General features: G+C 44.7%; 1 protein-coding gene across 1 annotated transcript in view; it reads left to right on the forward strand.

Moving 5' to 3' along the window:
* BTBD11 (BTB domain containing 11) overlaps positions 1-27489 on the forward strand; it is a 316953-nt gene that overhangs the window by 170292 nt on the left and 119172 nt on the right. Inside the window, exon 2 of the mRNA XM_043562436.1 lies at positions 12609-12758. Within this exon, the coding sequence (XP_043418371.1) occupies positions 12609-12758 (150 nt within the window). The remainder of the gene's footprint in view (positions 1-12608; positions 12759-27489) is intronic.

Genomic DNA, 27489 nt, shown 5'->3' on the forward strand with positions numbered 1-27489 from the left:
GGCCTTCGTTATGAATATAAATGATAAAACTCTATCAATCAACTGGACAAAAATGGACATCTATGAACTACTTCATCCAACAACAGAATGCACATTCTTCTCAAGCTCACATGGAACACTCACCAGGTAAGACCACACGCTGGGCCATGAAACACACCTTAACAAATGTAAAAGAATAAAAATCATATAATGGCTGTTCTCAGACTACAGTGGAATTAAACTAGAAACAGAAAGCTGTAAAGTTCCAAATACTTGGGGGTTAAATAACACACTTCTAAATAACACATGGGTTAAAGAAGAAATCTCAAAAGAAATTTTAAAACTACTTTTAACTACATGAAAATGAAAACACAACTTATCAAAATGCGTGGGATGCAGAGAAAGCAGTGCTTAGAGGGAAATTTATTGCAGTGAATGCATATGTTAGAAAAGAAGAAAGATGTAAGATCAATAATCTAAGCTTTTGCATTAGGAAACTAGAAAAAGAAGAGCAAATTAATCCAAAGTAAGCAAAAATAAAGACATAATAAGAATTAGAGCTGACGTAAATGAAATTAAAACCAGGAAATCAATAGAGAAAATCAATGAAACCAAAAGCTGTTTCTTTGAAAAAGATAGAATTGATAAGCCTCTGGTCAAGCTAATGGCTAACTAAGAAAAGAAGAAATTACTAATATTAGAAATGAAAGAGGGGACATCACGACAGATCCCATGGACATTAAAAGAAGAATAAAGGAATACTATGAATAACTCTATGCCCACAAATTTGATAACCTCAGTGAAATGGATCAATACCTTGAAAGATTCAGTCTACCAAATTCACACAAGAAGAAATAGACAATCTGAATAGGCCTATATCTATTAAAGAAATTGAGTCAGAATAGCCTTCCAAAACAGAAAGCACCAGACCCAGATAGATTCACTGATGAATTGTCCCAAACATTCAAAGAAGAAATTATACCAATTCTCTACAAGCTTTCTCAGAAAATAGAAGCAGAGGGAATACTTCCTAACTCATTCTGTGAGTCCAGCCTTACCCTAATACCCAAACCAGACAAAGATATTACAAGAAAACTACAGACAAATATCTCTCATGAATACAGATGCAAAGATCCTCAACAAAATAGTAGCAAATCAAACTCAATAATGTATAAAAAATAATTATACACCAAGTAGGATGTATCCCAAGTATGCAAGGCTGATTCAACATTCAAAAGTCAATTAATGTAATCCATCACATCAACAGGCTAAAGAAGAAAAATCACATAACGACATCAATGGATACAGAATATCATTTGACAAAATCCAGCTCTCATTCATAACAAAAACTCAGTAAACTAGGGAAGCGCAGAATTTTCTCAACTTGATAAAACTCTCTATCGACAAAATATCTACAGAATCTCTACAGCTATATCATACTTCATGGTGAAAGGCTTGAATCTGTCCTACTAAGATCAGGAAGAAGGTGAGGATGTGCCCTCTCACCATTGATTTTCAGCACTGTATTGGAAGTCCTAGCTAATACCGTGAGACAAGAGAAGGAAATAAAAAGGTATGCAGATTGGGAAGGAAGAAATAAAACTGTCTTCATTCACAGATAACGTGGTTATCTATGTAGAAAATCCAAAAGAACCGACCAAAAACTCCTGGAAGTATTAAGCAGTAATGGCAAGGTTCCAAGATATAAGGTTAATATAGCATTGAGCTCCTTAGTATCTGCCCAAAGGAATAGAAAATGTATGTTCACATAAAACCTGTACATGGATATTTATAGCAGCTTTATTCATAATTGCCAAGACCTGGAAGCAACCAAGATTTTTTTCACTAGATAAATGGATAAACTGTAGTACATCTAGACAGTGGAATATTACTCAGCGGTAAAAAGAAATGAGTATCAAGCCATGAAAATACATGAGGGACTAAGTGAAAGAAGACAATCTGAAGAAGCTAAATACTATATTATTCTGGAAAAGGCAAAACTGTGGAGTCAGTTGAAAGATCAGTGATGGGCAGGGATTAAGAGGAGAGAGGGATGAATAGGTACAGCACTAATTTTATGAAGGAGGAGGAACAATTGAATAGCAGTGAAACTACTTTGTATGACATCATAGTGGTAGATGCATGTCATTCATTATGCATGTTTCCAAATGCATAGAATGTGCAACAGCAAGAGTGAAGCCTAATGTAAACTGTGGGCTTTGAATAATAGTGATGTGTCAGTGTAGCTTCTTCAATTGTAGCAAATGTGCCATTCTGATGGAGATCTTGATAACGGGGGAGATTATGCATGAGTGGACATAGGGGACATGTGGGAAGTCTCTGTATTTTATGCTCAATCTGGCTGTGAATTAAAGCTGCTCTGGAAAATAAAGTCTATTAGAAGGGGAGGTGGTGAGAAAGAAGAAAGAAATAGAAATGAATAGGGGCCACCTAAATTTAAAATATACCACTCCAAACCCAGAACTCAAAGAGAGTCAGACTAATACATTTGCCTGTGTTGAACAAAAACAGTCCTACTTGAAAAATACTCAAAGGCAGGTGACAAACTAAGAAAATGTGTGCATGGCGCATGTCAGACAAAGGGCAGGTTTCCTTATTATAGAAAGAATTATACAAATCAGTAAGGATCTGATACTTCTATAGAACACTAGGCAAAAGTATGCAAAAGCACTTCCCAAACAAAGGAAAACAGATGCTAGTAGCTGTGAAAAAGTTGTCTTGCTCGTAATTACTTGAGATCAAATTAGACACAATTTTTCAGCTGTCACATTGGTTAGGGTATGGTGCACACACATGTACTTTTTCTTCATGGCACTTCACACAGTTGCACTTGTACATTTATTTGTGATTACCCGAGCCAGACTTTGTTGCCCGAGCCAGACTTTGAGCTCCATAAGGGTAGGGCTTGTGTGTTGTTTGTCTTGTCTGCAAATTGTACATTGTCTGGGCTCAGTAGCTATTTGTGAATGAATAAGTCAATAAATGAGAATGGACAGAAAATTCTGAAACCTTACACGACAGAGAACAGTGGTTACTGGTGGAGAGGAAAGGAGGTTGCTTTCAGTTTACCATTTTATCCCCTTCTTAGCGTTGAAGTTTTTGAAATGGGCATGGATAGCTTTCTAATTAATGCTTTGAAATTAGGTAGCTTACATTTTTTTTATTTAAATTCAAGTTAGTTAACATAGCTTACTTTTTTTTTTTAATGAATGGCTAAGATGGGAGAAAGATGAAGAGTGGACAGAGGATGCATGGAGGCAAGCTTCCAACTTCCTACATTATCTCAATATGTTGATAAGGAAGCAAAGAGTCAGCCTAGGCGGGATGCTGTCAACACAGTGCTGAGGGGTCAGGAAATCCAGCCACGTGCCCTGCTCAGCCACACCAAGGGGCTGGATAAGATCTTGAGGCTCGGACAGAAACGGAGAAGGATCAAGTGGGGGTATCAAGGGTCCAGGAAAGCCAGAGGTCAAATTTGAGACACCCACTGAGCCAGAAAAGACCCCCAGGCAGCACTCCAGGAGATCTGAGAGGCAAAGAATGTTATGGGGCAACGTGTTGATCTGGGTCTGGTGGCAGCCTGAGCAGGATGCCATTCTCTGCCTCTGTCCTATCTCCCACTGACTATAGACGAATCTGGGTGTTTGATGGTTATTCTGTCCAGAACACCAGCAATGAGTCCTGACCTCCTGGAGGCAACAAATGAGGCATCAGAGTTACCTCCCAGAGGACTCAACTGTCCCCCTTCTCATGATGTACAAGCCCCTCAGCAAGGCACTCAAGCCCATCCATGATCCAGTCTCCACCTACCTCCCTTGTCACCACCTCACTGTGATTTTCAGTCCAGCGCCCCAGCTGATTACAGTCCCTACAGTGCACCAGGAGTTTTCTTGCCTCTATGCCTTGGCTTTTGCTGCTTTGTCTGGTTTGCCCTTCTCTCCTTCACCCCCTTATCCAGTTCACCTAGTGAACATCAGCTCATCTATGAAACCTTTCCTGACACACCACCCAGGTGGGGAATATCCCGATACTATTTGTGTCATCTGTGTAGCATGTATGGACTTCTCTTATAGCACCTGTGACACTCATGAGCATGTGTACTTATCCCATTAGATTATGAGTTTCTCATAACGTCTCAGGACAGGGTCTGTGTCTTACTTTTCATTGTAATCCAATCTGGCAGATTATATGGGAAGGAAGGAAGGAAGGAAGGAAGGAAGGAAGGAAGGGAGGGAGGGAAGGCGGAAGGAGGGATAGATGGATGGGTGCATAGATAGATGAATAGAAATTAAGCTCCACAAGAGCTGCTACTTTGTTTTGTTTCCTGTTGAATCTCCATTGCTTAGCACAATGTGTAGCACATAGTAGATACTCAAAAAAGAAGCTTAATTAATTACCCTTTGATTGATTAAATGATGATCCATTACATAAACAGAAGTTTGAATGGATGGATAAGTGGATGGTTGAGCAGATAGATTGGTGGATGAGTTTGCATTATAAGTACTCAAGAGCAAGATGCACCTTGATGTAAGACAAGAGAGTCTCCATTGTCCATAAAGCTGTCTCCTCATTATTTTACTCTGGTCTGTTGCCGCGTGTTTATTGAAACATCAGAGACCAGTTTTTAACTCAAAACACTCTAACACACAACTTCCCTGTCAGTCACACCCAGAGCTGAGGTTTATCACTACCATGTGACTCAATACCCATTAGTATCACTGCTGTATAGTGAGCAAGGGAGATGTTTTTCAGAGAACTTCCAGAAAGCCACAGTCCATGTCCTGGGAACCAGATGATCTCTAAAATCTGACTTCTGTCATTTCCACAGCTACCCAAGACCTAGCTGGAGGTCTAAAATACCCTTTAGGAGGAGTCAGGGACTCCTGGGCTTGCTCACAAGCCCTGAAGGGACCCAGGCGCTCATCCCTACAGAGACAAGGATACTGGGAAGATGAGTCTCCTTCTCCTTCTAAGCCCCTATGAGATGCATGTAGCTCAGGACTCTATAGGAGAAGTTGCAAGGATAATGCGATAAAGGGAGAATGCTGGGAGAGGAGGGAGGACGAAGGGGGCATCCAACAATCTTGTAAGGGTATTTAATAATGCTCCCTAGGGACAGGGAAGAAGAAACATGGGGGGAAAGCTATAAGTCACCATGGGGCTTACATGATGAGGCTTTGCTTCATGGGAGGTGAGGAGAGACAGCAAGAAAGCCTGCCCAGCATCTCCTCTGGGGTGTCTAGCAGATATCTCAAATTGAACAAAACTGAACTCTTGGTCTTCTCCATAAGCCTGCCCCTCCCACGATGTTCCCATTTTGGTAAATGGCAAATCCATCCATTCAATTGTATAGACGAAAAACCCTGGAGCTGTTCTCAGCTGCTCTCTTTTTCTGACACCCTGCACCCGATTAGCAACTCCACTGGCTTTACCTTCACATTGTGTGGAGAATCCCTTTTGCACCATCTTCACTGTTACTACTGTGGTTCTGCCCTGGCCTTTCCCTACAACCTGTTCTCCACCCACCAGCCCTCCAGAAAGGTCAGGGCACACCGCTTCTCTACTCAGAATCCTCCAGTGGCTCCCATCCTCCTCAGAGTAAAAACCAAAGTCTAGAGTCGCCCACAAGGCTCAACCCAAACTGCCCTCAGCACTTCTCTGGCTCGATTGCCTACTACTTCCTCACCGTCTGTTCCTTCCTCCAGCAAGAAAAGCTCACCCCTCTTGAGGTCTTTACCCCTATGATCCCCTCTGCTGGCTTGCTCTTCCCCCAAGATATCAGCCTGGCTCCCATGCTCACTTCCTTCATGTCTGTCTTCAAATGCCTCCTTCTTAGTAGGACAGACCTGCTCCTGGACCCAGCATTCCCCATCCTCCCGCTCTTCTTTTCTCCATGGCACTTACCAGCCAACCAGCTACATATTCTACTTACATATTTGGAACACACGTACCAAGACAGCAAGGGCTTCCAGTATTTTGGTATGGGATTCCTAGTACCCAGAAGTGCACCCCAGCATCTAGTGGGTGCTGAACCAGTACTCGCTGAATGAATGGATGAATTAATGAATGAGCAGAATATTTTGCTTTTGTTTCTTCACAGTCCTGTAACAAGTTGATTTTCTTATTTATGCTCTTAGTGTCGCCTCACTGTCTTGGTGTGCCTCGTACCACACACAGTGCCTTAATAACAGCATGGCTGCCCCTGTGCCCTGCTCTCAAGGCTGACACACCCAAACTCAGATTCTAATTAGCTCCCTTGTTCCTGAGCTGACTGCTAGGGAAAGCTGGCTGCACCTGGCTCATATGGGGAGGGCAGGCTATGGTGTCACCTTGGGCCACTTCCTCCTTTGTGACCCTACCTTGTCCCTGCCTCTCTCTGCCTCAGCATGCAGTAGGTACACCAGCTACAATAAGCTGTGGTTTCATCATTTCTCAGGATCTCCCTCTCTGGACTGGGAACTCCCTAAGAACAGGGCCTGTAGCTTTTTTGAGTCTTAGGATCTCAAAAGTGACATTTGAATTGGGCCTTGAAGGATGAATGTGAACTTGCTGGGCACTTAGCAGAAATGGCAATAACTAGGTCTAGGTCTGATCCTGAGGACCAGGAAGAAATGGAGATAGTTGGTGCAGACCACTCTTTCTAGGATTTTGTCTGTGAAAGGGAAGAGAGAGAAACACGGTAGCTGGAAGGTAAAGGTTTAGTTTTTAAATCTAGACCCTTTGTAACCCAGGGCCCTCCGTCCCTGTCTCCCAGTCCCTCCTCCTGCACACTCTGTTTCCATCTTGTTCCCTCTTCTCCAGCCAGTTACATGCAGAACACATGCCTCTGGGCCTTTGTTATTCCTTGGAATGCCCTTATCATCATCATCATCATCATCATCATCATCATCATCATCATCATCGTGAGCTATTATAGTGAGCTATTTACTGAGCTATTTATATGGCCAAGATTCACATGTGTTTACTTATTTGATCACCCAGTGGCCCTATGAGGATTGCACTATGACCATGCCTGTGTTATTCACAAGGAAACTGAGGTACAGGGAGGCTTGGGTGACATTGCTGTAAAGTGGCAGAGCTTCAATTCAACCTAAGTATTCATTTGGGCTCCAGATTCCACAGTCTCACTCCACAGCTATAGGGTGTCTGCTTCCCCAAGTCCCAGCCCCCATGTTAAGCTATCCTGGGAAACTTCCCTGAAACTCCTGGTCCAATGTGTGCTCACCTCACTGTGCTCCCTAGTGAGACCTCATACATGCCTCTGCCCTAATCCATCCCTCATAGTGCTTCCGTTGGTGCTGGGTCTGTCTCTCCTGCCAACCAGGAACCTTTGAGGCAGAAATGTGTCCTGTTGTCCTTGTGGGGCTCAATGTTTGTGGTTTATCCCTAAGTATCTTCATGTTCTTTCAAGGTCAGCATGTTTATTCCATTTAAGTACTTCAGGCTCCATTTATGGGCATGTTATTGAACCCGTTTCTGAAAATTCTCCATCTTTGTGTTTTCTACCTCGTATTTCTTTTGATGGTTTGACTTCAGAAGTCCTGAGAATTTTCCCTTTGAATGTAATTCATTATGAAGGAAAAATGAACCATGGTCTGGGTTTATTCTAATTGGAGTATGGCATGCCTGTCACACATGAATGGGTTTGCCAAGCCAGCCCTGAATTTGTTTCCCACTGCCAAGTATCTTAAAGGAAAAAGGGGTTTTCAAGCAAGTTGTGCAAATATTTTTAAAAATCTGATAACTTCCTATCTTGCTCCTTAATAAGTTTAACGGTAAAAGAAAGCCTTCTGGCATCATGTTATTGAATTCCTAAATCTTTAGCTTCGAAGAACTTCACTTGGATTATTAGCAAACATTCATCGACCCCCTTTTCTGTGCCAGGTTGTCCATATATATTATCCCATTATGGCCTCCCAGCCATGCTAGGCAGTAGATAGCATCAGACTGCTTACAGAGGAAGAAACAGAAGCTCAGAAGAGCCAAGACGCAAGCCCTGTGCCACACAGCTGGGGTTGGGCACTACAGAAATCTGAACCTGGCAGGTCTCGCTGGTACCCGTTCAAGGGTTGGTCTGCTGAACGCCAGCTGCTTCCTTCCTGTTTCTTAAAGCTGGTCCTGGTGCCAGGACCCTCCACTTTAAATTCTGGGTATGACTGAGCAGCAAACAAGGTCTAGCTTGGCAGGCGAGGCTTGGAGAGTTTGTTCTCTCCTCTTGCAGCCAGACAGACAAAGCAGAACCCAAGCCTGCGTACTGAGTGCCAAGACGTGCATAATCTCCTTGAACTCCTCCATCACTGTCGTCACCATCGTCATTGAGGGGAGAATGGCTGAGGGCTGGTGGCTGTCTTATTTGGTTTTCTCTTGGTGGGTAAATGGAATCCAGATCCAATAATAGAATGGAACTTGGAGAAAAGCTGAGAGGAGAGAAGGGATGGGGGGAGGGGACTTTATATTTGCTGAGGGGCTTTCCTAAGCATATAGGAAGGTAGGCACGTAGGGAGGCAGAAATGCAGCCCTGATTGTCCCCAACGGAGACAGAATGCCCATGTGGTTGGCCCAGAGGAGGAGTTCTCATATTTTATGTTCGGAGCAACCTAACCAAAAGGTTGTCTGTCTCCAGTCCCACAAGATTTTGGAAAGATGATCCTCAAGACTGTTTGAATCCAGACATTAAATAAACAAAACTGCACATTTGTGGGAACAGGGTATTTAGCAGGAGCTCACTATAGGCCAGAGGCTTTAAGGATACGTATTATCTTGTGTAATCACTGCAATAAACCAATGAAGCAGATATTTTAACCCCTCTTTGCAGACATGGAATCTGGGGACCTGGGAAGTTCTTTGTCCAGGTTGCACAGAGGCTGCTGTGGGATTGGAGCTCATGGTTGTGCCAGACCACGGCACCCCACCTACAGCCATTCCCAAAGGAGAGAGACCTGGTTGTAGCTGGGAGGATGGACATTCAAAGGCCATCATCTTTTAGGACCCACAGACCCCTTTGAGAAAGTGAACGAACTTCTCCCCTTAGACAAATGTACAACCCACCCCAAGGTAAGAGAATTTCAGGGAGACCATGACCCCTTCACACTCATTGTTGACCATAGCTGATGATCACCTGCTCCCCAAGGAGGTTATTCCCTCCAGATCCAGAGAAGTCATGTTTGAATGTTGGTTCCCCTGTCTTTGAACTTGAGTCTCAAGCACCAGGCTGTGGCTATCCTTGGCTCCAATAATGGAAATTGATGAGTAGTCCAAAGCTCTGGCCTGTACTAAAATAACACTAAAATAACATGCTAGGACCTTCCTATTGACCCAGTTCATTTTTATACAAAAAACAAATAATTCCAGTTTATGTATATATCCCAGAGTCCTCCGAAAGAAAGAAAACCCTGGTGTATGATCTTTGCATAATAGATCATTATAGATTTATTAAATCTTAGTAATCTAGGTTTCAAAGCTTCTTTGAATAATTCTATTTTCACATGTAAATTTGATAACCCTCTAAAAAAAAAAGGAGGAAAACTTCCAAGGGAAATTATTTATTCTTATTTTAAAGCCTAAAGTAGTCCAAAGCTGGGTTTATACACATTAACTGTGATTTTCATCACAGTTAACATATGTTGACCCCCTATTCTTTGCTCAGCACATGCAAAATGCTTTAATACACATTATCCCATTTTATTGCTTGCCCACAGCAGCCCCTTGAGGGAGACAAGGCCATCATTATGACCTCTACGTCACAGAAGAGGAAACTGAGGTCCAGAGAGGCTCTGTGACCTGGCCAAAGTTAAACACTGATAGGTAGTGGCAGAGCCAGGACTGAAGCTCTCTGGGTTCCAGACCACCCCAATTGCTTATACCTCAAGCAGTGTGTGAAGCAATGTTTCACATGGATGTTTGAAATGAGAACTTGCTGCCTATAATGCAGATTCCAAGAAAGCAATCCTCTGAGTGCATGTAAGTATCACTTGTACTAGAAATTAGAAAACTTTTGTCCTCCCTGACATTCAGGGCTCACTTGTGGAGACGGGTCACCTTTGTTGTGAAGCCCTCTGACCACCACCTCATCCCCTGGAACCTTGAGCTACTTACCACACTAGGTCATGATCATCTGCAGTGAGCTCTCCACAGGTAGTAGTGTTCTCAATAAGAGTCAGGGACACTGGCGACATCCGATGAGGGATTGGACCAACATTCATTGCCATGGCAACGGCTACTCAACTTGGCCTCTGACCAAATGTCTCAGCAGGTGAGCAAGCAGGAAGAAGCGAGGATGACTCAGGGCATCCCAGCCTGGGGTGAACAGGAAGATGACTCATCTATTGAGGGAAGGGAGACAGGCAGGAGGCCCACCTTGGATGCTGGGCATCTCCGTGAAGGTCTTATCTTCCCTGCAAGGCTGAGAGTTTCTGAACTGCAGGGATCAGCTCTCCATCACGTCTCCATCCCACATGGAGCTCCGCACAGGACTAAGGAGTGCCCAGTGAATCTGTATTGTCCACTTAATGCCGAGTTGTGTCCTATGACAGTCCACAGTGTTTTCCAAACTGCTCATCATGGCCCATTAGCGGGTCATGAGATCATTTTGGGGGCTGCAGACCAGCATTTTTATTAATAAGATAGAAGAGAAGTGAAAAGGGAAAAAATGACAGTGCGTTCTACGTAGTAAGGATCATGAGGTTTTTTTTTTTCATGGAAAACATGCAAAGTATGTATGGGGTGTGCGTGTGTGTGTGTGGGCTGTGATATAAAAGGTTTTTTTATCCTGAGTCACAATCAAATGTCTGAAAAATAACAGAGAAAAATTTTAGAAAGACACTTATTTGATCAGTTTCCTGATTGTAAGAATATTACCAGTGACCGTTTATTTTCATTGTTCATCCACTTCTTCGGGATTCATCCAAAAATCACCTACTGGCATGGCCTTCTCCGCTGTGTCATCCTGTTAGGTGTGAATGGGAAACACCCAGGAACAAGTGACTGGCTCAGTGTGTCTAGAGTCACTAATTGGGCAACACGGGTCAGAACTGGTGTGTGACTGGTACCACCTCATACCTGCCCATCTGCAAAGCAGGAGTCTTGTTTGCTGAGCCTTTGTAGTTCAAGCAGGGTGAGCAGTGGGCTTGAACTGCTGACCTCTGCAGTCTGTCTGTCTCCACTCCCCCTACCAGTTGGCTTAAGTCCCTCAGCACCTGTATATTATCACTTGTATCGTTCCCATGTTATTTTCCCATTGGCAGTCTTGTCTCCTTGGTTAGTTTATGCACTATTAGAATATGTCTTCTGCTGCTTTTGTAGCTCCAAAATGCAACCCTCTAACGGGGTTGGGAGTAGAGTAGGCACTCAATAAATGCTTCCTATTTATTGACAACTCCTCATTGTTCAGATCCCTGCTAAGACACCCCTTCATTCCTCCTGTTCTCCTACAGTAGAGCATGTACTATACGGCTTCATGGTTATGTGTGTTAACGGTCTTCTCCTTCGCTTAGACTATGAGCCCACCGAGAACAGAGAGTGTGTGTATTCTATCCATCACCGAATCCTCAATCCCTAGCACAGCACAATACCTGCCTGCCTTGCCCATTGTGTCCTCAATGATCTGCACTTGGTAGTTGTATCTGTTAGTTATCACCAAAACAATGCTGAGTAAAAAAAACCCACACTGCCTCCAAGGCATACCAAATACACGTTTGTTTTTGTGGAGGAGCTCGAAGCTACAGGGAGGTACTAGATCTGTTCCATGTGTCTTCTCACCCCCCTTCAATTAGCAGACTAGCAAGGGAATGTTCCACTCACGATGATGGCGGAGGTACAAGAGAGCAAGTTTGGCCATACAAGCACTTTCAGGCCTTGAGTTCCATCATGTCCATTCATATACTTTCTGCCAAAGTCAGTTCGTCAAGCCCAAAGTCAAGGAGCAAGAAAGCATGCTTTGCATAGGAACTTTTGGGTGGTGAAGGGAGAAGTGAATATTTCTAAATAAGAAACCGAATTAAGTTCTCAAGCTCTTGCTAAATGCTCATGGAATGGAAAAGAAGGGAAGAAATTATTCGATTCCAGGGATTTCCCATAGGTTTTCACCATAAACTTATAAATGTCCATGGGGACTCTCCTACCTCCTGACATGTATCTCCACAGAGAAAGCCAGAGTTTTGTCTAGCAAATAACAGTCCAACCACCCAGAGTTAAGTTTTCTGGGCAAATAGCGACTGCCAGCAGGCTGCTCAGGGATGTTCAGGGATGGCAGCCACCTCTGGGAGGGAGAATGGGACAGTGACTGCTGGCTTCTCAAAAGGCATCTCTGAGTGGATAGAAGCCAGGCTGGAGGGGGAAAGGGTGTTCTGTTTTGTGTCCCCTAGCGATGTGTGCATGCACATGAATACCCACACGTTTGTTAAAATCAGCAGGTCAGGATTCTCAGGAAATCTTTTAAAATAACTAGTCATCACTTCTAAAAGGAGTTCAGAGCCCTGGTCCCCGTGTTGGCTTTGCGGTACCAACTCTGGTGTGGTTTGAGCTTGTGCAAGGCTTTCGCGCGCCCCTCCTCTGCTTAACTGAAAAATAACGGCCTGTTTTCTTTCGTTCTCTCTCCCCACGCACTGCAGGGGTGCTGTGCCTGCCAGACAGCCTGAACCTTCACAGAGACCCTCAGCGGACGAACAAGCCGGGGGAGATGCCCATGTTCAGCCAGTCGGAGTTGAGGACCATCGAGCAGTCCTTGCTGGCCACCCGTGTGGGCAGCATCGCAGAACTGAGTAAGTGGATGCCGTTCTCTGGCTTTCTCCGTGCCCAAGGTGCCACTGCCCTCAGGACAGTGCTTTGTAACCAACCAGGTGACACCTTTTATTGAGCACATGCTGTGTGCACAAAACAGTGCCATGATAGCTGTGGGGAAGGCAAGGGCTCGAGTCAGACAGGCCTGGTAAATTTCCTGGCTTTGTCACTGTCGTAAGTTTTCTGAGCCTCAGTTTCCTTTTCTATAAAATAAAGAAAATAGGGGTGCCTGGGTGTCTTAGTCGGTTAAGTGTCTGACTCTTGATTTCGGCTCAGGTTGTGATTTCAGTTTGTGAGTTTGAGCCCCACATCAGGTTCTGCACTGACAGCCCGGAGCCTGCTTAGGATTCTCTCTCTGTCTCTCTCTACCCCCCCCCCCACTCCACCTCTCCCTCTCTCTCTGCCCCTCCCCTGCTGGTACTCTCCCTCTCAAAAATAAATAAACTTAGAAAAATTTTTAATAAAAAGTAAAATAAAGAAAAAAATAGTACCTAACTTAAGTATAGTATAGTTGTGATGATTCAATGAGCTAATGCCCATAGAGAGGGTTTGCCATGGTGGCTGGCACACAGTAAATGGTCTATAAAGGGTGGCTGGTCGATTTCCAGTGAGATCCATTTAAAGCATACATCCGGGGGACGCCTGGGTGACTCAGTCGGATAAGCGGCTGACTTCGGCTTAGGTCATGATCCCGCGGTTCACTAGTTTGAGCCTTGCATCAGGCTGTCTGCTGTCAGCGCAGAGCCCTCTTCAGATCCTCTGTCTCCCTCTCTCTCTCTCTCTCTGCCCCCCCGCCACACACATACACTCTCTCTCTCTCTCTCAAAGATAAATAAACATTAAAAAAAGAAATTTAAAAAATGTTTATACAAAGCATATGTCAGATCACATCTTTCCTCTGTTCAGAATCTTCCACTGACTTTCCATCAGACCCATAGGAAAAGTTAAAGTAAGCCCTTACAATTGCTTCCGAGCCACCCCACATATCCCTTCTATTCATCCACTCTCCCCCAAGGCCCACCCCAGCCATCCTGGCCCCTTGTTTTCCCGTGAAGCAGGCATGCCTCAGGACCTTTGCACTTACTATTCCCTCTTCCTCGACCACTCCCCCACCAGATAGCCCTATGGCTGACTCCCTCATTACCTTCAAGTCTCACACAAAATTATGATACCCTGAAGACCCTTATCCTCCTGTATTTTTTGTTTTTTAACAAAAGTTTCACTGAGATAAGTTTGCCTCTTGAAAGTGTGCAATTCAGTGGGTTTTAATAACTCACTAAGGTATACTAACCATCACTACAGTTTTAGAACACCAGTGTTTATCACCCCAACAAGAAACTTGATAACCATTAGCAACCATTGCCTTCTCCCTCCACCTAGCCACACTCTATATTTGTACTCATTTCCTTTTTTAAAATTATTTATCTCTGAATATATTCTTACAGAGAGTAAGTTGAGATATTTATTTTGTTCACTGATGTAATCGCAATGCCAAGAATACTGCCTGGCACATAGTACACCTTCAAGAAATATGAAGGAGGAGGGATGGAGGGAAAGAGAGGAAGAGAGAGGGAGGGAGGGAAAGAGAGGGAGGGAGGGAGAGAGAGGAGCAGAAAGGCAGAGAGAAGGGAGGGATTGTCAGGAAGGTTGGGTGTCTCCAGTTTGAGCAGTGATTTGCCATGTTTATGCACCCTCTAATTCAGGGCTGTGCTCTTTGAGTCTGGCCATTCAGAACAAAATAATAAAACTGTATTTACTTACGATTCCGTTGATTGCCAAATTACTTGACTGTTGTGTTCTTGATGGGACCAGAGCATTGATCTCAGAAATGCTGGATTATGTCGAAGTATGAGTTGGTGTGAAATTCTAGACAGTTCTGAACCATGAAAGATTCAGGGTCCAGAAGGCAACTTGCACCTCTTCCCAAAGGAATTCCTGTATACACAGGACAGGCACATGGCTTTCCCCTCCAGAAAGAGAAGTTGTAGCTGATTGAAGCCGTTGTGAGCCCTGTGGTCATTAGGGAGCTGATTTCCTTGCACCTGAATTTGGAAATTGTGCTTGATTCTTATCAGACCCAGAAGTCACAAGATGCCACCAGTCACAGGGTCTCCAGCTACCAGTTGGCTATTGTTCTTAAACTTCTGGGTGCCCCGGACCCTTTTGACAGTCTGGTGAAGCCTGTGGACCCTGCCTCAGAATAATATTTTTAAATGCATGAAATAAGTGGACACATTTACAAAGGAGGCTGATTATATTAAAATTCAGCTACTGAGGGGTGCCTGAGTGGCTCAGTCGGTTAAGCAGCCGACTTCAGCTCAGGTCGTGATCTCACAGCTCGTGAGTTCAAGCCCCACATCAGGCTCTGTGCTGACAGCTCAGAGCCTGGAGCCTGCTCCAGATTCTGTGTCTCCCTCTCTCTCTCTGCTCCTCCCCTGTTCATGCTCTGTCTCTCTTCTCAAAATAATAAACATTAAAAATGAATAAATAAGGGGCGCCTGGGTGGCGCAGTCGGTTAAGCGTCCGACTTCAGCCAGGTCACGATCTCGCGGTCCGTGAGTTCGAGCCCCGCGTCAGGCTCTGGGCTGATGGCTCAGAGCCTGGAGCCTGTTTCCGATTCTGTGTCTCCCTCTCTCTCTGCCCCTCCCCCGTTCATGCTCTGTCTCTCTCTGTCCTAAAAATAAATAAAAACGTTAAAAAAAAAAATTTTTTTAAAAAAGAATAAATAAAATTCAGCTCCTAAATCTTTTTAATCAGAATTGCGATATAGTCATTCTACACTTTTATTAGCACATTATGTAACAGGATCTAACAACAGTTTTGATGACTCCATTATTTTGAAGCAGTGATGTGTGCGAATGATATTTTGAAATCTTCAATAATTGGAAAGGTATAAGAAAGTGTCTGCATTTTAACGGCTCCCCAGAGATTTGGTTGTAGCGGGTCCAAACAGCCCCCAGAGTGGGGTGGTGTCTGTGTGGACATAACCTGGGAAGAGCTCCCTCACTGACTCTGCACTGGCGTCCCAAAGGTTTCTCCTGGGATACGTTAAGGATCCCTCTTGGAGTCTAGCTCCTGGGCTGGGGCCCTACCGACTTCTGGCACTCTTCTAAGAAAGGATTTGCTAAATAAATCTGTACTTCACCAAAGCAGGCAGCCTACAGGAGCGGCTGGCCGCATGAACTGTTTTTAAGGACAATTTGCTCTGTAAACTAGACGCTGTCGTTCTCGTTGAATGTTGACTTTCACATACGAATTGTTGGCGTACAAATGGGGTGCTGCTAATTACAAAGGGGTTTTGTACGTTCATTAAGTCAGCCCCACAGAACGTGTGTGCAGAAACACATGGATAAGCCACCTCAGCGACTGGAGGTAATAAAATGGCCTTCTTTTCTGATCTGACTGTAATTTAGAGTGGCTTGCTCTGTGGTCTGAATCAATACAAGCCTTGCTGTCTCTGTGTACATAGAGAGCCGTTCTTCATATTCAGAGATTACTCTACCAGTGTGGATTGTAGAAACTACTGTTTTTCTGCAAGGGCGAGATGCAGTGAGTTCGTTCCCAGACATCCCTGCTCTTCTGGAATCAGGCTGCCCAGGGTCAAGGGCAGAGCCCCTACCCATGGCCTTCTCAGTAGTCAGTAATAATAATAGCAGCAGCTGATGTTACTGAACCAGGGAACTATGATAAATCCACATGAGTTATTTCCAGTGTAATGACTGTTGTCCACACTGGCAGGAATGGAGGCAAGAGGAGAACGAGCAACTTGTCTAAGATCAACCATACCCATGAGCTGGAGGGCTTGGGACTGAGCTTTTCCGCCTCGCCTCTAGACTGCCCTCCCTCTGGGAGAAGCCCATTGGATGTTTCTACATGTTACAGGTGCAGTGAGGGCTGTGTTCCAGCTCTGAGGATCTGCCATTTGCTCTGTAGGATGCATCGTGGATGCTCTCCTCTAAACATAACCGGAGGTGCAAAAAGTCACAAAGGATTCTATCCAGATGGGGACCACCCTGTGGGCTGAGACTTCTCCCTATAGCTTCAGAGCATCACATTAAAATTCAGAACTTGGTCAATCAGGATGTCCAGAGCACTTATCTTTGTCCAGCCTATTATGGCTTGGGGCAAAAATACGTCCACTCTTTCTGGAGCACCTACCGTGTGCCAAGTGTCTGAAATAGATTAAAGGTATTCCCATTTCACAGATAAGAAACTGAGACTTGGAAGGATATGTGTCTTGCCCAAGGCCACATAGCGGGTAAGTGGCAGTGATAATTCAAACCCAGTTTTTTCTTTCTCTGCCTTGATTCACTGTGTTCCAATTCAGCTTCGCATCACGAACACCTAACACATCACTCCTAGTGTGGGAAATCGCTGTCGCATGTCAGTGAATAACGGGATGGCACACAGCGAATGAGTCTGTGAAAAAAAGATCCGAAGAAAATGAGGGGAACTCCTGATGAAGGTCCACTCGAATATTAAATATTCTGTGGAACTGGATTTTGATCTCAGAGACCTGGAACTAAACCTACGTGTGTCTAAAATATTTGAGCACAAAGCTAAATTAGGATGCTAAGAGACCCCCAAACTAACACAGGCTGGGATTTTTTTTTAACCTTGAGCCCTAGAAAATTTGCACGGTGATGCACTGAACATCACAGTTGCCCTAGAGACTGGTGGGCAGTTCCTTCAGGCACTCCTTCCCTGAACCAGTGAGCAGATCTGAGGGAATTGGGTCCATCCGGTCTCTCCTAGTAAGGCCATGGGAAAAGCAGAAGTCCTGGATCTTCTTACTTTTGAATCAGCTTGACTCTGCACTTGGCTCCATTCAATCCCACATTTGTGTCCTCTGAGGTCTTACCTCATTTCTTCTGCCTGATGTCCCAGCCTTAGCCACAAGCTCTCAATGAAACCCCATTGGACAGTCATTAATTACAGTGTTTGCTTTCTGTGGTTTAGAGGGGAGAAAATGAGAGCCTCATTGTAAAATGCCTCTTTTTATTGTCTTTTCACACTAAACTGTGAACTTGTCGCTTCCACTCAATGAGGCAGTCAAAATGGGGCCATTAATTTACAACAGTGAGTAAAAAGAGTTTCTGGGTTATCTCTCCTCAGTATCACTAGAAAGAAAAAAAAGCTCAGTCCTTTTTGCTTGGACAAGAGGGTTTCTCTCCTTGTTTGGAATGTAGCTGGGCTCTTTTCAGAGAGTCGTGCTGCCTCTAGCCCCTGGGGTGCACCTGTGACCCTTTCAGGTAGCAAAGTGGCCAGTGGCCTCTTGGTATTTCTCAAATACTCCACTCCACCACAGGGCCTTTGCACTGCTGCCCCTTCAGCCTGTAAAGCTCTTCCCCTGATATTCACAAAGCTCCTCTGTCACTTTATTCAGACCTCTGCTCAAATGTCACTTCCTCAGAGAGGTCCTCCTGTGACCACCCGCCTCCCCCTCCCCGACTGCTCTCTATACACTCTGCCCGCTTCAATTTTCTTCATGGCACTTATTACCACCTGACATACTGTATGTTTATTTATGTATTTTCTGTCCATGCCACTAAAACTGTAAACCCATGACAGCTGAGAGATTTTTGTTTTAATATCACTATATCCTTAGGGACTGGAACGATGCCTGGCACACAGTAGGACTCACTAAATATTTGATGAATGAATGAGTGAATGAATGGTAAGTTTCCTGCTGAATCCAGAGTTCAGTCTTCTGTTGCATCTAATGACTTGGATTACACGTGGTCTTTTCATTCTTTCATTTTCAAGGGAAGGGGTTTTGGTGAGGCAGGTTAAACAGCAGTTTATGATGCTGGAGAATGCCTCTGTTTTCTCCTCCATGATCTCTGGTTTTATCATCTATGGAAAAAGGGTGAGGATACTTTCTCTCCCAGGGTTATAGGATGTTTTGAAAACGTACTGTAGTAAGTGGCAGCTGAGTGTGGATGAGACAGAGCAGAAGGAAGAAGGTGAAGTTGCTGTCTCCATTGCTGTCTTCTGTTCAAAAGAAGCCTGCCATTGGAATGTATAGCCCTTTGTCCTGGGAGATCACATCTGGCATGCAGGGGGATGGCTAGTGGGAGCTTCTCTGATAACCTGAGTCTGGCAGGTTGCAGCAGCATTTCCCAAGGGTGGGACAGGAGATGATCATAGGTGATACACAAAACACTTTTTATTTTTAATTGCTATGAATTTTTCATGAGCGCTAGAAAAATATTGGTTTTCCATTTATGGCACTGATACGAAGCTTCCTTTTACAATGAGTGAAAGAATGAGCTAATTTAAAGAAAAACATTAAGTAGATAAATTGTACCTGCAGCCCACAGATATGAGAGAAGTCCTGATGGTGATTCTCCCATGGCTGACATTTGAGAAACCTGGTTATAAGTGAATTCTATAAGGTTTCTGGAACCAACTGCAGCTGCCCAAACTTAGAGCAGCTAGTGACACGTGTGTTTGTTATTTTCGGTTCCTGAAGCTGACAGGTGAAGCAGCAGATATGTGCTCTACATACGTGTAGGGTAGTGGTTGAGATGGGGCTAGCGATTGGAGAATACTTGTGCCAATTCCATCTCCCGTGGCCAGACCTCCTCAGAGATGACCTGAGGGCCTCCAGTCAGGAACTAGGCTGATGATGTCAATGGTGATGATAATGATAACGATAATGATGGAAGTGATGGTGATGGTGATGATGGCGATGATGGTAATGGTGACGATGGTGATGGTAATGGTGATGATGGTGGTTGTGTTTATGGTGGTGATGGTGGCGATGATGATGGTAATGGTGATGATGGTGGTGGTGGTGATGGTGGTGGTGGTGACGATGGTGATGGTAATGGTGATGATGGTGGTTGTGTTTATGGTGGTGATGGTGGCGATGATGATGGTGGTGGTGATGGTGGTGGTGGTGATGATGGTGGTGGTGGTGACGATGGTGATGGTAATGGTGATGATGGTGGTTGTGATTATGGTGGTGATGGTGGCGATGATGATGGTGGTGGTGATGGTGGTGGTGGTGATGATGGTGGTGGTGGTGACGATGGTGATGGTAATGGTGATGATGGTGGTTGTGATTATGGTGGTGATGGTGACGATGATGATGGTGGTGGTGATGGTGGTGGTGGTGATGATGGTGGTGGTGGTGACGATGGTGATGGTAATGGTGATGATGGTGGTTGTGATTATGGTGGTGATGGTGACGATGATGATGGTGGTGGTGATGGTGGTGGTGGTGATGATGGTGGTGGTGGTGACGATGGTGATGGTAATGGTGATGATGGTGGTTGTGATTATGGTGGTGATGGTGGCGATGATGATGGTGGTGATGGTGGTGGTGGTGATGATGGTGGTGGTGGTGACGATGGTGATGGTAATGGTGATGATGGTGGTTGTGATTATGGTGGTGATGGTGACGATGATGATGGTGGTGGTGATGATGGTGATGGTAATGATGGTGATGGTAGTGGTGATTATGGTGGCGATGATGATGGTAATGGTGGTGTTATGGTGTGGTGATGGTGATGATGATGATGATGACATTAATGATGGAAGTGATGGTGGTGATGAAGATGATGGTAGTAAGAATGATGGTAATAGTGGCGATGATGGTGGTGATGGTGATACGATGATGATGGCGATGGTGATGGTGATAAGAAAAAAGAAATAGTGCCGAATATTTATTAAGCACTTAGGGTATGCTAGACTTCAAGTGTTTTAAGTGATTTATATGCATTACTTCATTTAATATTATAAAGTAGGTACTATTTTTATCCACCCAATAAATCCATTAGTTTATAAAAATCCCCATTTACAGAGAGGTTAAATAACTCACCCAAAGTCATGCAACTAGTTAGTGGCACGTTGGAGGCTCAGACTCAGGCAGTCTGAGTCCAGACAGCATGTTTTTAGCCACCACACATCCTGCCCCTCCAGGAACAGGACAATGAATGAAGCACAATCTCTGCTCTTGAGGCTCAGTAGGGAAAGCATACCGTGCGAACAATGAACCGTGAAACATGACAGAAACAAGTAACATGTCAGACTTTATTAGCAGGTATTGTGGGTACACAGGGGGGATTCTGACTGGGTGCATCCTGGAGAGCTGCATGGAAGAAGTAATACTTGGTCGCAGCTTAAAGGTCTTCAGTAGTTGAGAGAATGAGGGAAAGGGCACTCCAAGGTGAGAAAAGAGGAGCAAAAGCAAGGAACCTGGAAGTGCAGGGCTAGCTAAATGATGCTCAGAGGAGATGGTTAGCCCAACCAAGGTCAGAGGTGCCCCAGCATCTTGGGGGACTAGAAGGGTGGTACAGGGATCCAAATCATGGACCTTCTCTTCTTCATTCCCTTGTGAGTTTTCTTGTTCTGAACTTTTTCATGAGAGCTTTTGAGAAAGATGTATGGAAAGATGATACTCCAGCCTGACGTAGATGGAAGGTATACGAAAGAAAACATATAACCTTGGTAAGCTTATTATCCTGATAATGCCAAGTCATGCATGCCGTAACTCAAAATTCAGAAACTATAGACAAGTCGGAAGGGAATGCCACCCACAATCCCACTAGACAGAGAAATCTTTGGTCAATATTTTGGAGGTTGTTTGGAGTGTTGATTTTTTTTTTTTTTGATGTTTACTCAGTGCAGAGTTTTTAAATAACATAATCCATGGGGGAATGGAAGGGGAAAAAAATAGTTTCAACCAGAGAGGGAGGCAAACCATAAGAGACTTGTGAATGCGGAGAACAAACTGAGGGTTGATGGAGGGCGGGGAAAATGGGTGATGGGCATTCAGGAGGGCACTTGTTGGGATGAACACTGGGTGTTGTATGTCAGCGATCACGGGAATCTACCCCCAAAACCAAGAGCACACTGTATCACTGTATATTAGCTAACTTGACAATAAATTTAAAAAATAATAATAATAATGATAAATAAAATATAAATAAATAACACAATCCTGATCTCACAGTATGCGATTGTGAATTTCATTTGTTTTTCAACTTTACTTAACAGGAGTATTTTTTTTTGTGTTATTTCAGTTCTGTGTAAACATTTTTAATGACTGCATCCATTTATTATTTCATCACATGGATGTACCAGAGCTTATTTAACCATGCTGCTATTTTTAAACATACATTTCTTTGTCAAATTTTGGATCCCATAAAGAAGGTTGGGTGAAAATCCTTGTGCATAAAGATTTGCTGCATTTTGGGTTCTAACACTGGGAAGGATTCCCAGAAATGGAATTACTCAATCAGGGCATGGAGCATTCATTAACCGGATTGCCTCGGTATGGACTTGGAGCTGACCACAGCTGCATTGGGCCGTCTCTGGAAGAAGAGTAGGATATAGGGTGAGGGCACAGGCATTAGAGTCAGATAGACCCAGATTGGACTCTTGTCTCTGCCTCAGTTTCCTTATGCATTATTGACATTTGGAGCTAAGTTCTTTGTTGTGGGGACTGTCCTGTCCATTGTAGGATGTTTAGCAGCATCCCTGATCTCTATCCATAGGATACCAAGTATCAGGCCTTTGGGTATGACAACCAAAAATGTCTCCAAATTTTGACAAGTGTCCTCTGGGAGGCAAAATCCCCACAGCTGCAGATTAGTGCTGTAAAACTGGTCTAACATGATGCATGCTTTGCAGAGCACATGAAGATTAGAAACAGTGCCTGTGAGGTGCTTACTCACTGTCCCTGGCCCAATGTAGTGCTCAGTGAATGGCACCTGTTACTACTGTTCGTAACAATAGTGACAGTGACATTTCCCACGCTGGATGCTACAGAGATGACACCCAGGAGGACACCCAGGATCAGCTTGGAGGCCACACCCAACTCTCAGAGTCTCTGGGTCTTTGGTTCTTTGGCCAAGCACCCAGCAGTTTACTGTTCTCCTTCCAGAGGTTACCATGCATCCTACGATTTAGAAACAGAAATGCTCCTCAGATTTTCCTAATGGGGGCCTTTCTCCCTTCATTTCTTCCCCCCTACTCCCCCGCTGTTGTTTGCAGTCCAGCTTTCCTCCTGAAGGACTGTGAGTGATGTGCTGAGTCAGTTGTTGGGGAGCCCAAGTCCTTCCACCTGCACCCCCCCTGGGAGTGAGGGGGGCCCTCAGACCCTGCCTCTTAAGTGCAAACTCACTGGAAATCCAGCATCTCTGAAAAGTTCACCCAATAGATTTTTGTGGGTTTTTTTTAAACTTTTTATTTAAATTTTAGTTAGTTAACATACAGTGCAATATCGGTTTCAGGAGTAGAATTCAGTGGTTCATCACTTACATACAACACCCAGTGCTCCTCACAACAAGTGCCCTTCTTAATACCCATCACTCATCTAGCCCATATCCCACCCACCTCCCTCCATCAACCCTCAGTTTGTTCTGTATCATTAAGAGTCTCTTGTGGTTTGTTTCCCTCTCTCTTTTTTATCCCTTTCCATATGTTCATCTGTTTTGTTTCTTAAATTCCACATATGAGGGAAATCATATGGTATTTGTCTTTCTCTAACAGACATATTTTGCTTAGACTCTAGCTCCATCCATGTTGTTACAAATGGCAGGATTTCATTCTTTTTGATGGCTGGGTTATACTCCAGTGTATATACATACCACGGTCTTCTTTATCCATTCATCAGTCTATGGACATTTGGGCTCTGTCCATAGTTTGGCTATTGTTGATAGTGCTTCTATAAGCATTGGGGTGCATGTGCCCCTTCGAATCTGTATTTTTGCATCCTTTGGGTAAATACCTAATAGTGCAATTTCTGTGTCATAAGATAGTTCTATTTTTAGCTTTTTGAGGAACCTCCATACTGTTTTCCAGAGTGGCTGCACCAGTTTGCATTCCCATCCACAGTGCAAGAGGGTTCCCCTTTCTCCACATCCTCACCAACACTCGTTGTTTCGTGTGTTGTTAATTTTAGCCATTCTGACTGGTGTGAGGTGGTATCTCTTCATGGTTTTTATTTGTATTTCCCTGATGTTGAGTTGATGCTTAGCATCTTTTCATGGGTCTGTTAGCCATCTGGATGTCTTCTTTGGAAACATGTCTATTCATGTCTTGTGCCCATTTCTTCACTGGATTCTTTGTTTCTTGGGGTGTTGAGTTTGACAAGTTCTTTATAGATTTTGGATCCTAACCCTTTACCAGATATGTCATTTGCAAATATCTTCTCCCGTTCTGTAAGCTGCCTTTCAGTTTTGTTGTTCCCTTCACTATGCAGAAGACTTTTATCTTGATGAGGTCCCAATAGTTCATTTTTGCCTTTGTTTCCCTTTCCTCTGCCTAAATGTGAGACAGGAAGCCATCAAAGTCCTAGAGGAGAATACAGGCAGCAGCCTCTTTGACCTTGGCCACAACAACTTCTTACTAGACACATCACCAGAGGCAACAGAATCACCCAGCAGTTTTTGAGAGTCCCCAGGTAGCATCTCACGTATAGCCATCCCTTCCTCCGGCCTTGCTGTGGCTCACTCTGAAATCTTGGCCTCCCATGAATCTGTGTGAAACCTCGCACTTTGCCCCTGCCCACAGCTAGGGCCACCTTTAAGGACCCTGACATCACAGCCAAAGGCAGAACTGGGAAGTCTGCAATACTTTCCAAAGCTGCTGGCCATTGACCCTGTCTGCCATGGCCTCTGTGCTTGTCCCCACTCTGTGCCCACCAAGGATGTGGTTACTGACAGATGCCAGTTAAACATGGGCTAAGCTTTTCTGCCAAAATTCTGGGTGTATCCAAGTCAGCCATGATCTCTGGAGCTCCTGATGAGCTACCAGTGAATGAAGACCCCTTCTCTCCTACCATCATGGAGGCAGTGTGATACAGTGGCTAAGAGGCCCAAATCACAGTCGTTTGAAGCTCAGTTCTTGCACTCAGTAGCAGTGTGACTTAGCCAAATGATTTCCCTGGACTCAGCTTCCTCATTTGTAAAATAGATACGCTATCAGGACCTACCTCATTGGGTTGTGTGACACCTACCCCTGTGTATCATGTGTATAAAGCTCTCAGAAGTGTCATGCCCACAGGAGCACCAAATGTCTGTCTGCTGTTGCCCATCAGAGCCTCATCCTCTGGCCCCAGAGCCCAGCTGCTTGGCTTCTACCCACTTTCACAGCTTTCCAAGAAGAGCTCTTTCAGCTCTGCCATCGCCTGGGCTGGAATTTTGATCTGAGAGACCAGGCTTCTGTTGGTTCCATAACCAGCTTCCTGCCTATACGTTGCTGGTTACTTATGTGCCCCTCCAGGCTCTCTTCCATTAGGGCAATTTATCTTCCAAGAGGCTGCGGGGTCATTTATGCGGATTGACCCATCAGCCCCCACACCCTCCTGCAGACCAGTCGGACTCTGAGACCCCTCAGCTGGAAGCTCTACTCTGTCAGCAGAGGCTGACCAATCTCCTGAGCCCTGGCCCATGGACTCCACAATGGCATATGTTTTGGGAGACTTGGGATTTAGCCCTCAAACACTTCACCAGAGTTTTTCAAAGGCCACGCCCTGAGGTAGATTCTAGATAAGTGCCTTTATGGAGGGACTGTGGTGTAGTGACAAAGAACATGAGCCCTGGAGGCCTAGTTGGAGTCACAGTCTGCTACTTCCTGAGTGACACCTGGGCCAATTGCCCCTTGCCTTGATTTCCCCATCTCTGAAGTGGGTGTGTGTCCCATATGGTTCGTATATAATGAAACTGGAAAGTGTATAAGTGGCCTGGTAGCAGGTTCTCAATGTATCGTGGTTCCCACTTCTGCTGCCACCTCCATCTACCTCATATCATCCTCCTCATCAGAAAAGTCAACACATTGTCATTGTGCCCAATCCCACCCTGGACCTGCCATCCTGTTGTTTTCTTCCAGACTCCTGCTCAGCATTGGCCGACTAGGCTCTTACATTGCCAGTGCTTAGAGCCGCCCCTTACGAGACAGACTGACATGACCAGCCTAGAAGCAGGCTTCTGGCTTCCTTTTTCCCTCTCTCCCGAGGAGCATGTTTCTAAAAGATGAAAGGGTAGAGAGAAGAGGGAAGAAGAAGCAGTTAAGGACCTAACTGTATCCCAAACACGTGCCTGGGGTGAGCAGCTTTGTAGCATTGATTCCTAATGATGTCAACCCCAGCATGAAGCTGCAAGTCAGGCACTGGGTCAGGGCATGGGCTGGACTGTCCCTGCATGTCCCAGGCACCCACCTTCCCGTCTCGCCATCCAGAGAGAAGGAAGAGCAGTGAGCCTAAGAGAGCTGCTTATTTGGTGCCAACAGTGTGCCAGGCATTTCCTCATTCTGCGTGTGACCCTCACAACCACCTGATGGGGGCGTATCACTTCCCACCAGAGAGGTTAAGCAACTTGCTGGGCTGTACACAGAGGAGTGGCAGAACTGGGATTTGAATCCCTTCCCCTGCCTCTTACCTAACTTTGAGCCCTGGTTCTCCATATTTTCCACCTGCAGGTCCCTTTGGGGGTCTTCCCTGTCCACCTACTTCTAAAAGAGAATTTCCTTCTCTGACTCTTTTTTTTTCAGTTTCTTGGGCATATTTTCCTGCTGTGGGGAATGGATGGAGACAGGAGGGTCAGGCTCTGAGCTAGGCATGGTAAGATGCAGGGGAAAGTAAGGAAGCGACCCCCCACTACTCTCTGTTCAACCCCTGCATCTGCTTGCTGTCCAGATATTAAGCTAGTGGGTTGTACTCTGATTAGGTTGACCTGCTAAGGCCTCAGGACTCTGACAACATGGAAGTTTCTTTTCCTCTGAAAACCCCTATAAGAAATAGTGGCCACTTGGAATCTTGTCTCAAGAAGGATTTAGAGGCTACATCTACACTTAGTGCATGAGAGCTCTGCAATTGATTAACCATGTCTGCCATGGACATGGAATGGAAAGGGGAATATTTGCCATTTCTACCCTTAGCTGAGACCTCATCTCCATAGCTGACTCCCCTAAGGGGGATGAATGGCCCTCTTGTCAATCTTTTGAGGAAGTGGCCTCACTTTCTTGGCTTTGGACTTTAGGTCGAAGTGTCATGTTAAAAGGTACAGCTGGATGACAAAGAAGTGATAGACTCTGCAGGCCTGGTTTCAACTGGGCAGTGAAGGATTGGGAATGGGGAAGACAGTCTCCTTCCCTCACTAGGGGCTGCCTGGACAGAGTAGAGGGACAGTAAATTCCAGCAGGAGTTGATGTTTCAGTCTTGAGTGTGAGAGCAGAATTCCTTCTTCAACGTCTTTTCTCGTAAGGCCTTCAGCTGATTAGATGAGGCTCGCCACCCACATTTTGGAAGATAGTCTGCTTTTCTCAGAACTTACTGATTTAAATGTTAAAGGTTAATGTGAAAAATACCTTCACTGCAACCTACAGATTACTGTTTAATCCAACAACTGGGTACCATAGGCTCACCTAGTTGACACATAAAATTAATCATCACAAATATATTAGTTGAGTGTTTCCCAAAGTGTGCAACACATGCTACTGGATGAGTGGAACAGAGAAGTACATTCAATAACATGGGTCATGGAGTGATCCTTTTAAATTCTATTTTATTCAGTCATATGTGGAATTTAAGAAACAAAACAGATGAACATATGGGCAGGAAAAAAAAAAAAGGAGAGAGAGAGAAGCAACCCCTAAGAGATTTTTTTTTTCCCATGAGAGACTCTTAATGATAGAGAACAAACTAAGGGTTGATGGAGGGAGGTGGGTGGGGGATGGGCTAGATGGGGGATGGGTATTAAG

The sequence above is a fragment of the Prionailurus bengalensis genome, chromosome B4, assembly GCF_016509475.1.
Source record: "Prionailurus bengalensis isolate Pbe53 chromosome B4, Fcat_Pben_1.1_paternal_pri, whole genome shotgun sequence".
Classification (NCBI taxonomy): Eukaryota; Metazoa; Chordata; class Mammalia; order Carnivora; family Felidae; genus Prionailurus; species Prionailurus bengalensis.